This window comes from Mus caroli, chromosome 7 (assembly GCF_900094665.2).
Source record: "Mus caroli chromosome 7, CAROLI_EIJ_v1.1, whole genome shotgun sequence".
Classification (NCBI taxonomy): domain Eukaryota; kingdom Metazoa; phylum Chordata; class Mammalia; order Rodentia; family Muridae; genus Mus; species Mus caroli.
This window is the reverse complement of record NC_034576.1, coordinates 28,009,299-28,022,462: the sequence shown is the minus strand read 5'-3', so window position 1 is coordinate 28,022,462 and position 13,164 is coordinate 28,009,299. Positions and strand designations below refer to the sequence as shown.

General features: G+C 49.5%; 1 protein-coding gene across 3 annotated transcripts in view; it reads right to left on the bottom strand.

Moving 5' to 3' along the window:
- Positions 1-3,117, bottom strand: part of Hnrnpl (heterogeneous nuclear ribonucleoprotein L) — a 13,542-nt gene extending 10,425 nt beyond the window's left edge. Inside the window, exon 1 of one of the 3 annotated variants that reach the window (XM_021166961.2) lies at positions 3,031-3,117. Coding sequence is in view for 2 of the 3 variants with exons in the window: in XM_021166959.2 (XP_021022618.1) it covers positions 755-1,012 (258 nt within the window). In the remaining variant the exon portion in view is untranslated. Of the gene's footprint in view, positions 1-754; positions 1,030-3,030 lie in introns of those variants that run through there. The other 2 variants (XM_021166959.2, XM_021166960.2) reach the window with 2 other exon arrangements.
- Between the last annotated feature and the right edge of the window lie 10,047 nt (positions 3,118-13,164).

Genomic DNA, 13,164 nt, shown 5'->3' with positions numbered 1-13,164 from the left:
AAAAAAAAAAAAAGGAATGCAGACTGCATCCTAACCCAGACACCATAATTGTGACCTTCAGAAGACTAAATGGGCCGAAAGCCTCCGTGCATGGCCACAGGCCCATAATATAGTTCAGTTTATAAATGCCCCAATCCTGGAGCCCTAAGCAAATCGAGTGATAATTTCTAAGCTTGGCTCAATTCCCAAAGTTAAATCTGCCTTTCACAAATCGTCTTCCGTTTTTCAATGCACACAGTAAAAGAAGTTAAACAGTTGAATCTGGGCATTATAATTTTATAATTTCATCAAGTGAACTTCTGTATGGATGCGACCATGATTAAAACTGCGATGGGGCGACCGGGTCAGGCCACCGCCCACCCACTTCCCGCTCGCTGGCTGTGGTTGTAGAAATGCGCTTGCGCATAGGGACACGGAAAGAAAAAAAAAAGATAAAGAAGTGACGGAAAAAAACGGCCCGACCGCGTGCCTGGGCCCCCCACATGCCGGCCCGCGGCGCCTGCGCAGTGCGGTGCCTGCAGAGCCAGCCGCTTCCTCCGCCCCCTCAAGCCCCGCTTTGGATTGTGCGCACGCGCAAGCGCCTGTCCTCGCGCAAACCCCGCCGTTTGCCCAACGCCTGCCCCTCCCCCACCCACCAAAAAAAAGCGCGACGGCTGCAGCGCGTGCGCAGAGATTTTCCCCCCTGTAAAAAATAAATAGCTTTTAAAGTACGAAATTTCCCCTTCCTTCCGGGAGTCTAAAGCCCCAGCCTCACCCCGCCGCCGCCGCCCGCCGCCCCGGAGCCTCCGCCGCCGCCGCCTCCGTGCTGGTCGCCGGCGTTTTCAGTCTTCAGCCGTTTAGGGGCTCGGCCTCCCTCGTTGCCGCCGCCGTAATAGCGACCACCGCCACCTCCGCCGCCCGCAGCCGCCATCTTCACCATCGCTCCCGCCCGCCTCAGCTGCTCGTCCGGCTGCTGCCTCTGCTCGAGCCGCCGACGCCGCTTCTCCGCCCGGGGCAGCAGCCTCCGCGACATGGCGGCGCAGAACCCGCCTCCCCCCGCCTCTCATTGGGGGAGGGACACGCCCGTCACTCGCCGCCCCCACCCGATAGGGGGAGCCACTGGCCCTATCTTGGGGGGAGGGGAAGTTTCCTCACGGTTCATTTCTATTGGATAGGACGCTTGCCGTTCTATTGGAAAGACCGCCTCTGTTTGCCAATCGCACTCCTTATAGGTGAACGCTTCTTGCCAGTCATTCCGCCAGGCCCCACCTCCTTAAAATAAACTCTGATTTAATAGGCCAGATTTTTGGGATCGCTCCGCCTTCCCACAAACAGTAAATGGAGGTGGGCCTCCGAAGCTCCGCCTCCTTCCCGCTCTCATTGGTTTCCTAGCTAATCGGTCACTCTGAAATCCTTGCGTTTCCCAGTCACAACGACCATCTTCCCGCGCCACTCCGCTGGGATACAAGAAAGGCCTTTCCTTCTGTGTTCCTACAATTGTTCCCCCAGGTGCCCGTCTCCTACGTCAACACTCGATTGGTCAATGAAGAGTGGAAAGAATGCCCTCTTGCCAGATGGTATAGGACGACTGATAGCTTCTGATTGGTGAAAAATGAGAGCCCGTAGGCTCTCTGTGGCGCAATCTAGGAACCGGTCCCGTGAGAGCGCATGCGCTCCTGTACTTTTGGGGGGGCTTCAGTAGAAGAGGTGACTTTAAGGGATGCAACTACTGGAGTACCCGGACGGTCTTTCGCGCGCCTGTTGTTTGCAAGCTCCGGAAGTCTAGAGCAAGACAGCAATTTGCAGCAGCTATGACCCATTAGAACGTTTACTTCACCTCTACCCTATCCTAAGCTGGAGGTTATTATTTTTAAAAGAACCTTCAAATCTGAGCACTTCTCACTAATAAAGCACTCATTGATTGCCATGTGACTTTGGACCCTGGCAGGCACCGTCATTTCACTCTAAATTCAGTCATGGTGGTAGATCAACTCGGTTCGCACTTGGCAACCGAGCACCCTGTGTCCTCCAGAGTGCTCTGTGGCTTAGACTCGCTACTTGGAGACTGCTCTAAAGCGATTGTCTCCTCCCAGGGTCCTGCGAAGCCCGAGAGCTGCAACGCCGGCAAGTGCCCGCCGGGGAGCGAGCAGACAGGGAACGTACTGACGGAGGATCCGGATCCCGACCACGGGCCCGTCCAGAGGCATTATGGGGAAACTAGGGAGTCAGGGAGACTCTGGGATGTAGCTCAGCAATGGAGCGCTTGCCTAGCACAGACAAGGCGCGTGTCTTCTACCCCCCCCCCCACCACACACACGCACGCGCACACACACACACACACACGTCTTGAGACGGCGTAAGATTCACAGGCCGCTCCAAAACGTGACACTTTTCCACCAGGTCATTCCCAAAGCGGATATCCGCTCGGTACTAAGTTTGAAATGTGAGTAAAGGCTCAGAGAACAGAACTCCGGGTGTTGGGATAAGTTTTAAGCATGGCGTAGTGGTTGCAAGGCTGTAATCCAGCGCTCTGGAGTCAGGCAGGATTGCCTTGAATTCGGGGCTACCCTGGGATACATAGGGATTCTCCTAATTAAAAAAGTTTGGAAGCAGTGGAGGCTGATGAGGATATAAACGGATCTCCAGCCATTTCACTGGACGCAGACACTCCAAAGAAGGCCCTCCCAACATGGGGTACGCCGCCAAGGCGTAGCAGGTGACGCACGGGGGCGGGGGGCCCGGCGCTCCCGCAGAAGGGCGGGGTCCCGCGTCTACGTCAGAGACGGTAGTGGGGGAGGGGAACGGGAGGTCTCCTATCCTCCCCCGCGCGGGGCCGGTACGCCCCTCATTCGGGCGCGCTGTCCGCACTAGGCTAGACCCTGTAAGGTGCTAGCGGCTCGTAGACTACTCACGCCCCGGGGCAGCTACTGGTGCCCGTGCCCGCTGCTCCCGCAGCCTGTCCCCCGCCCTCCCGCCGGCGCAGCGACGTGCGTCCCGCAGGTCCCCCCACGCCCCCACGTCCCTCCCGGACCCCTTGGCCCTGTCCCCTACCAGCTCGGCGGCGAGCTTGGCCGGCCGTCCGGGATCGAAAAGAGCAGACACTGGGAAGTTTTGGGGGAGGGAGGGGCGGACCTTAAAGGGACCACGACCTCTTTTCACTGGGGGAAAGGGGGCACTGAGGAAGATAACCGAGTCTGGGACGGAATGGGAAGAACGTTGAGCGGCTGTGTTGTTCGAGCTCCGCATTCTTGCTCACCTCTGTCCCACTTTCCACCCTAGCCAGGAAAATAAGTCCTCCAGGCGCTTGCGGTTTACGTGGCAGTTTTCTCCATTTGCCGAGTGTTTGGAAGATAAATGCAGACATGTTTGTTGTACAGATGGGTAAGCAGGCTCGAGGACCTAAGATGCCACAGCTGCTAAGTGTCTGACATCGAAACTGATGCTGGGTGATGTCTGTGTGCCTATCAGAGAACGCTAGAGAACCGTGGTTAAGCTCAGGGGTTATACCCCACACCTAGGTGCAGCTGTGCAGCTGAGGTAGGGAGTTTTGAGGGTAAGGACAGCTTGGGGCCACATATCTAGACCACACGCAGGTCACCTGACTCTCCACAGCTCCTGTACACCCACACCGACCCAAATCTGCTGATTCTCTGCCTGCCTAGGTCAGAAGAAGGCCCGATCGCCAGGTACATGACAGGTTGTGAGCACAACAGCCCCAAACAGATTTTACCTTGCTCTCAAGGTACTGGAGTTCCCCACCGGTTGTGAGCTGACATGTGGGTGCCTGGAATTGAACCCCCGGCCCTCTTCAGAAGCAACGAGTGCTTTTGACCGCTGAGCCATCTGTCTTTGCTCCTTTTCATCCAACTGCCTTTGACTCCAGTGGCACATCTTAGTCATTTTAGTCCTTATGCCTTCTCACAGTTATAATTATATATACTCCCTGAGAGAAACCGGGTGTAGGCAACAACTGCCCTGTCACAGAAACACCCTGTTTTGATTCCCAAGGTTATAGCCAAGGAAAGAAGTAATGAAAGCAGGCCAGGAGACTGGGACACTGCCGTAAGGGCTTCCTGGAGAGCCATGGATTCCTCTGGAATGCTGGGGCTACACTGGGACAGAAAGGGTTATGAAGTGAGCCTCCTTCGGGTTGGCCTGCTAAATTGGCTAATCCTCCCTAGTGGTGCAAGGACAAAGCCAGCTCAGCTAATGAAGCCACTGTACCTCACTTCTCAGTCCTTGGAGTAATCCCAGTTCTGAGAACTGAATACAAGGTACAAGAACTGAGTACACTCCTAAAGAGCTGGGGACCAGCCCAAGGTACGTGAAATCCTGTCCTTCTCAAGAAAAGAAGGAGAAGGAGAAGGAGAAGAAGATGAAAGTAATCCAGCCAGAGAGACCGACAGAGACATGGACATGTAGGTAAGGCTGTTGGGTCCACCAGCCTGGTGACTTGATACAACCCCCAGAACCCAGTAATCATGGAAGAAGAGAACTGACTCCACAAAGCTGTTCCCTGACTGCAACACATGTACCATGGCACCCAAACCCCACCCCCACACATGCACACACAGTAATACATAAATGTAATAAATAACCCCCCCACCAGTGGCAGAACTCCCAAATACCATGTACAGGACACGCAGCACTAGAGTCTGGAGAGAGATGGCTTAGCAGCTCAGATCGTCCACTGGCTGCTTTCACAGGAGATTCAGGTTCAACTCCCGATTCCTACATGGTGACTCCCATTCCAGGGGATTCTATACACTCTTCTGGCCTCCTCGAGCACTGGGCATACATACCATGCACAGACATTCATGCAGTCCAAACACCCATTACATATAAAAATAATAAAAAATTAAAATATATTTAAATATAATTTAAAAATATATTTAAAAACCTTCTCACAGTCATGGGGCATAACAGCCCCAAACAGATTTTACCTTGCTCTCAAGTTTGTTTTCCCTGTTGTTTTTTGTTTTGTTTATGGAAAACAAAGTCTCATTATAAAGCCCTAGCTGAGTCTGCACCACGTAGGGGTATAGGCCAAAGGAGGCTATTAGATAGACCCCCCTGGGATGGAGTTACAAATGGTTGTGAGCTGTCATGGTGAGTGCTGGATATCAAACCTGTGTCCTCTGGGAGGGCAGCCAGTGATCTTTTTTGTTTGTTTTGTTTGAGACAGGGTCTCACTATGTAGACCAAGCTAGCTTGAAACTCACAAACATCTGCCTGCCTCTGTCTCCCGAGGGCTGGGGTTAAAGGCATGAGTTACTATGCCCAGCTTGCAGCCAGTGCTTTTTTGTTTGTTTGTTTTTGATATTTTTTAAATTTTAATTTTATTTGTAATTCATTTTTCACACTCCATATTCCATTCCCCACCCCTCACCCCCATCCACGCTTCAACTGCTCCCCGTAACACACCTCCTCCCCACTCCACCCCATCTCCATGTGGATGCCCCAAACCCCCATCCCACTTGACCTCTAAACTCCCTGGTGCCTCCAGCCTCTTGAGGGTTAGGTGCATCATCTCTGAATGAACACAGACCTGGCAGTCCTCTACTGTATGTGTGTTGGGGGCCTCATATCAGCTGGTATATGCTGTCTGTTTGGTGGTCCACTGTTTGAGAGCTCTCAGGAATTCAGATTAATTGAGACTGCTGGTCCTCCTACAGGATCGCCCTTCTCCTCAGCTTCTTTCAGCTTCCCTAATTCAACAACAGGGGTCAGCTGCTTCTGTCCATTGGTTGGGTGCAAATATCTGCATCTGACTCTTTCAGCTGTTTGTTGGGTCTTTCGCAGGGCAGTCATGATGGATCCCTTTTTGTGAGTGCTCTATAGCCTCAGTAATAGTGTCAGGCCTTGGGACCTCCCCTTGAGCTGGATCCCATTGTGGGTCTGTCACTGGACCTTCTTTTCCTCAGGCTCCTCTCCATTTCCATCCCTGCTTCCTACCTGGTGGTGTGATGGGACCTTCCCTCCCAGCTCCTATTCCTATGGCCATACCTTCCCCTCACACTGGCAGCTAGGAGGAATTCTTCCTCCTTTCAGGTGTTTGGTCACAGCAATGAGAAAAGTAGCTACCACAGCCGATATTTATTTCCTTCTGTGTGGAGCCATGCAGTTAATTTCTGACCCTTGTCTCAAACTTGGGCTCTTTAGGGTTTGTGCAAGCATCATCATGCACTGTGCTCTACAATGGATGGCACATAACCTCATGGCCCCCTAAGGTTGTAGTGCCTGAAATGTCTTGTTGAACCAGAAAAGAGAGATGTGTTCAGAAAACATTATAGGGCTGGAGAGTTGCCTCAGCGGTTAAGAGCACCGACTGCGATGGGCATGGTGGCGCACGCCTTTAATCCCAGCACTCGGGAGGCAGAGGCAGGCAGATTTCTGAGTTGGAGGTCAGCCTGGTCTACAAAGTGAGTGCAGGACAGCCAGGGCTACACAGAGAAACCCTGTCTCGAAAAAAAAAAAAAAAAGAGCACAGACTGCTCTTCCAGAGGTCCTGAGTTCAATTCCCAGCAGCCACATGATGGCTCACAACCATCTGTAATGGGATCCGATGCCCTTTTCTGGTGAATGTCTGGGGACAGCTACAGTGTACTCATATATATATAATAAATACATAAATAAATCTTTAAAAAAAAAAAGGAAAACATTGTAGAAGTTTGGTCGTTCTTTCTCCTACTTCATGCTCCCAGAAATAAGACGCAGACTCAAAATATATTTACAAATACCCTGGCTCTTCCAGGGTATATATAGGTATAGCTAGGCGCTTCTCTCACTAGATCATAATTTAATATAACCCATTTATTCTGATCTACATGCTGCCACATGGAACCTCCCACCTGGCTCTATCCCAGAATCCTTTCTCCTCCCAGATGTCCCACCTCCTATTTCCTGCCTAAGCCATAGGCCATCAGATTTATTATTGACAGGTGCCACACCCATACAGCCATAAGATATTCTCTCTACAACACATCTGGACCAGCATAAGAACACACTGAAAGTCACTTCCACTGACCAAATCTTGAGGAACCTGGGGAATCAAACTAAATCATGAGGAAGAGACGGCTGTGGTGGTACACACCTGTAATCCCCGCACTGGCACTGGTGAGGCTGAAGCAGGAGAATCATGAGTCCCAGGTCACCCTGGGCTACTTAGTGAGACCTGGTCTAAAAAAAAAAAAAAAAAAGCTGGGCGTAGTGGTGCACGCCTTTAATCCTGGCACTTTGGAAGCAGAGGCAGGCAGATTTCTGAGTTTGAGGCCAGCCTGGTCTACAGAGTGAGTTCCAGAACAACCAGGGCTACACAGAGAAACCCTGTCTTGAAAAAACAAAACAGCTGGGCGTGGTGGCACACGCCTTTAATCCCAGCAGAGGCAGGCGGATTTCTGAGTTCGAGGCCAGCCTGGTCTACAAAGTGAGCTCCAGGACAGCCAGGGCTATACAGAGAAACCCTGTCTCGAAAAACCAAAAAAAAAAAAAAAAAAAAAAAAAAAAAAAAAAAAAAAAAAAAAAGAAAACAAAAGAAAAGAAAAGAAAAGAAAAGAAAAAAGAAAAAACAAAACAAAAAAAGAAAGATTGGCCGCTCTTACAGAGAATCTGGGTTCAATTCCTAGGACCCACAACCATCTGTAAGGCAAGTCTCAAGGGATCCAAGGGCAGCAAGCACACAAATAGTACCCTGACATACATGCAGGCATTCATTAAATATGCATATGTGTATGTATAGGAGTATGTGTGTTGTGTGGGAGGCGTGGAGGTCTTTGTGCTCAAAGATAAACACCAGGTTAACCAGGAATGTTAAATACACATTATCTCTTCAAAGACGGAGTTGTATAACCTGTTCTCAGCCCAGAAAGCTGGGAACGGAGAAGAGCCTGGTGACTTTTGTGTTCTCCGTGTGGCCGAGGCCACACCAGATCCTCCCCCAGACCCTGATCTTGAGCTTGTCAATCTGTAGAAGCCATTTTTATAGAAGGTAGCACACGTAATCTATTTATAGACCACATTGCTGTGGGAGATGTCACATGTTACTTTACAAAGAGTTTCAAAAAAGTCGCTTCTTAAACTTTACCGTGCACATGGAACTGAGTTAATTATTACCAGGAAATTTCTTGTCAAGGGGTGCTGTGCTGGGCTGGTGAGATGGCTCAGTGGGTAAGAGCACCCGACTGCTCTTCCAAAGGTCCGAAGTTCAAATCCCAGCAACCACATGGTGGCTCACAACCACCCGTAATGAGATCTGATGCCCTCTTCTGGTGCGTCTGAAGACAAAGACAGCTACAGTGTACTTACATATAATAAATAAATAAATCTTTAAAAAAAAAAAGGGGTGCTGTGCTTAAATAGACCTAAAATAAATTACTTGGGGTCAGACTCTCAAAGTTTGATCCAATACTGGCTACCTACTTAGTTGTGTTAGAATGAACTACCTTTTTGTTCCCCTTGCATTGTTCTTCCGCTGGCCATGCACGTGCACACACACATACCCATCTCCCACCACCAAGCAAGTAATTCTGTCTCAGACACCAGCCAGTGTTCTTCTAACTGGGTTCAGTCATGACACTACTCTGATACTGTGACTTGGGTACAGCGTCAGGTCACATAGCTTAAGGGCCCAGTCCCCACTGCTCCCCCATGTCTGTGGCTGTTAGTGACAAGCCACACACATTCTTCTGTGTTTCTGGAGGACGGCCCGCGTGATTCTTTCAATCTGCAATGTCCCTTGTTGGTTCCTGCCATGGAGCCCTCGTTCCCTGGCCGGTGGATGTCACCTGCAATGTCCCTTGTTGGTTCCTGCCATGGAGCCCTCGTTCCCTGGCCGGTGGATGTCACTTGGGGAGCTTTGGAAGCTGAGGCCTACCCGAGGGAAGTGGGTCATTGGGTCACTGGGGGCAGGGCAGTTAGACTTTGTTGCTGATGCCTGCCTGTCTTGCTCACTGGTCCATGATCCAAACAGCCTCTGCTATCCACTTTCACCTTCTCTCATCTAGCCATGATGGGTTGGACCACTCTGAAATGCTGAGCCCAAATCGGCCTTTCTTTCTTTAAACTGTAACTGTTGGATATTTTGGCTACAGTGATACAAAAATAGGAGTACAGTGTAGAAACCAAGGGTCCCATCTGCTCTCTTTTCCTTTCTGTTGCTACCATAAAACACTGATAAAGCAATTCAGTGGAAAGAAAGGGCTCGGTTCACTTTCAGGAGCATAGTCCATCGTGAGGAAGGGCGAGGCAGGAACTCAAGCGGAAACAGTGGAAGAGTACTGCTAGCTGGCACATTTGGGCTCACGCTGGGGAGTTTCCTTATAAGGCCCTGGACCACCAGCCTAAGGAATGTTGTCCCCACCCCACACCACCCCCCACCCCGCTCCACAGACAGGCCCACAGGCGGATTTGATGTGGGCAAATTTCTCAGTTTCCACTACCTTCTTGGGTGATTCTGGGCTGTGTCAAATTGACAGGTAAAGCAACCCAATATACCACTTCCACCTTCTATGATTGTTAAATTTGCTAGGCAACTGATGGGGCTCAGGACAAACCATGCAGAAGGAATCCTGTAGCTTCTACACTCTATATTTGGCTGTTTAGTGTGTGTGTGTGTGTGTGTGTGTGTGTGTGTGTTTTCCTCTAATAAGTGAATCTAGCACAAGGTAGGTACTTGCTAGGCAAGTAGACTACTGCTGAGCCACCTCCTGAAGGAAGCTCTACTGTTTGGAAGCTGTCTCCCAGCCCAGTCCTTTCTGAGGTTTTATGAAGCTTGCCCGGGCAGGATTGCTAACAGACTGGATTCAGAGACCCAGAAAACCCGGTTGGTTCAGATTCTCTCTGCCTCCCTTACAGCATTCCTTCCTCTGGGACAAAGGGTTGGATGTGTGTACAGAGTCTTGTCCAGTTCCTGAATTTACTCCAAACACTCAGGGGAATAAGAAAAAGAAATTCTTTAATAGTGTAAAAAGCAGCCACAAACAGACCTTTGTAACAAATGACATCGGATTCAGTCTTTAGCATGTCACATACACTGACATCTGTACTTCTCTTTAAGGTCCTGACTCCAAGTTACACTCAGCAACTAAGTGGAGAAAAGAGCCTGCAAGTCTGATGATCTTAGACAACTGGGAGATTTACACAGCCAACGTTAGTGTCACAGTTACTTTGGAAGTATACCAGCATTGTTCGCTTTGAGTTCTCTCTTCCTGACGACAGAACTGGGACTTAATGGCTGACTAGAACTTAATGGTGGCGGCTAGCCAGCGCCAGGTAGAGGCATGTTCTCTGAGATGAGGATGGAGCCTAATTGGTGCCAATCTTAGGGAACAAATCTTAACAGAAATATATTCTCAGCAAAGCCCGAACTGCAATTATGTTCAAAGTACAAAATTTTTCCTACAGTTCCTAACAAGCCTGGGTAGTTCGCTACTTATCTCTAAGTCATTTAGGGGCAGCACCGATTTAGCTTGTGCAGTGCAGTATTTCCTAAGCAAGTTGATTGGTGAATCCATCATAAAACATCAGTGCTTTACTCTGCTTCTCCGGGGTCACTGCGACCTACTACCCCAGGAAGTAGGTCAGGGTCATGATTCAGGAATTGTGGGTAAAAACTTACACACACACACACACACACACACACACACACACACACACACATTCTTTTGTTTGTTTGAGTGAGTCTTGGTTTTACTATGTAGCTCCAAAATGGCTTCTTGCCTCAATTCCTTTAGGTCTGGGATTGTACCACCACGTCTGTTTATACTGTGGTGTCTGTCTGTCTGTCTCTCTCTGGTATATGTGTGTATGCACATGGATATGTTGTGCAGGTCAACACAGGTATATTCTTCAATACTTTCTTGACTTTTTTGTTTGTTTTGTTTTGTTTTTGAGACAGGGTTTCAGTGTATCCCTGGCCGTCCTGGAACTCACCCTGTAGACCAGAGAGACTTTAAATTCACAGAGATTCCTAAATTCACAGACTCTGCCTCCCGAGTGCTGGCTGGGATTAAAGGCGTGTACCACCGCCTCCTGGAAACATCATTTTATTTATATTTGTATATTTATGTTCACACGTCCAATGGCACAGATATGAAGGTCAGAGGACCAGGAGTTGATTCTGTCCTCTTCAAACTCAAGTTGTCTGTCCGCCTTGGCAGCAGGACCTGTTACTTTTTTTCTCTTTTTGGCAGCACCACATTTAATCAATTTATGTGTTTTTCTTGCATGTGTGTGCCTTGGAGGTCAGAAGAGGGTGTTGGACCGGGCGTGGTGGCGCACGCCTTTAATCCCAGCACTTGGGAGGCAGAGGTAGGCAGATTTCTGAGTTCAAGGCCTGCCTCTGCCTCCCAAGTACTGGGATTTTTGGTCTACAAAGTGCGTTCCAGGACAGCCAGGGCTACAGAGAAACCCTGTCTCGAAGAAAAAAAAAAAAAAAAAGGGAAGAGGGTGTTGATCCCCTGGAACTGGACTTATAGAAGGTTGTAAGCTGCCATGTGGGTGCTGGGAATAGAACCTGGGTCCTCTACAAAAACAGCGAGTGCTCTGAACTACTGCCTCAGCTCTCTAGCCCCCCCCCCTTTTAATATTTTTTTGACAGAGTCTCTTGCTGAATCTAGAAGTTGCTGCTTTGGCAAGACTGGCAGACCAGTGAGCCAGTTATAGGTACCTGCTGCTACACCAAGGACCTGAACACAGGTCCTTGTATAGTAGGCACTTAGCCCACTGGGCCATCTCCCAAGTCTACTTTGGTTTTGAAGATAGGGTCTTCCTACAAAGCCCAGGCTGCCTTAGAACTATAAGGAATCCTCCTGCCTCTGCTTTCTAAATGCTGTGGTACATGACAGGCATGCATGTTTAGAAGTTTTACGTTTTTGGTGTGGTGGTGGTTTGAATGAGAAATGTCCCTAGAGGCTCAGGTGTTTGGACACATGGCCCCTGGTTGGTGGCGCTGTTTGGGGAGGTTACAGGGCCTTTAGGAGGCAGAGCCTTATGGGGAGAAGTATATCCCTGAGGAAAGGAGCCAAGGCTTCTCAACCTGCCCCTCCCTCCTGTTCTCTGTGTTTTCTGTGAACAGCTGAAGATGGGATCTCTTCACATCTTCTTCTGAAGATGTGTACTCTGCCTGCCATGCCTCCCCTTCCACTGCAGAGTCTTCTAGAACCTTAAACCAAAATAAACCCTTTCCTTCCCCCGGTTGCTTCTGGTCACGGTGTTGTCACAGCAACAAGCCACACATACAGATGTGGCCCAACTGATTCTTCTTTGGCTGCCTCCCCTTCTGCTATGCGCCGTGCATCACTGTGCAATCCACTTGCATGAAGCTTTCCTTGTTTTTCTATAAAATAGAAGAGGTAGGGTTGGCGAGCCTTGGAGGGTAGCATGTTTTTAATCCCAGCACTTGGGAGGCAGAGGTAGCCAGATCCCTGAGTTCAAAGCCAGCCTGGTCTAAGAGCAGATTCCAGGATAGCCAGGGCTTCACTCAGTCTCAAAAAAAAAAAAAAAAAAGGTACATTTTCCTCACTCCTACACAACTCACACACTTCAGACACCAGATGTGTGTGGAGGTTTCCCACACATACATCAAAAAATTCCCTTGGCCAATAAAGATGAGTGTCCTATAATTTAACCCGATCCTGACACTATCTGGAGTTAGCCTCAGATCCCACAGATAATGAGCTTGGGTCTACAGGATGCACCCAACTTCTGCTGCTTCAGGGCCGGTCTTGAGTTTCAGGTAATAAACTGTCTATCTGGCGTGTGGACTTAGTGAACTTGCTAGGATGATTCATATAACTCAAACACTCAGGTACCTTTATCAACTTACTATGCACACTCACTAATTACGATGCTATCACTTAATTTTAAAGATACTGTGTCTTGCCTGCATGAATGTCTGTGTATCACAGGTGTGTCTGATACTAGTGGAAGCCAGAAGAGGGTCTCAGGTGCTTAGAACTTGAGAACTTGGGTTACAGATGGTTATGGATTGGCGATGTGGGTGCTGGGAAGTAAATCCTGGCTCTCTAGATGAATAGTCAGTGCTGTTAACGAAGACAGCTCTCCAGCACTGACTTACACTCTGTGTGTGTGTGTGTGTGTGTGTGTGTTGACGGTAATAAAAACCACAGCCTCGCTGGGCGTGGTGGCGCACGCCTTTAATCCCAGCATTTGGGAGGCAGAGGCAGG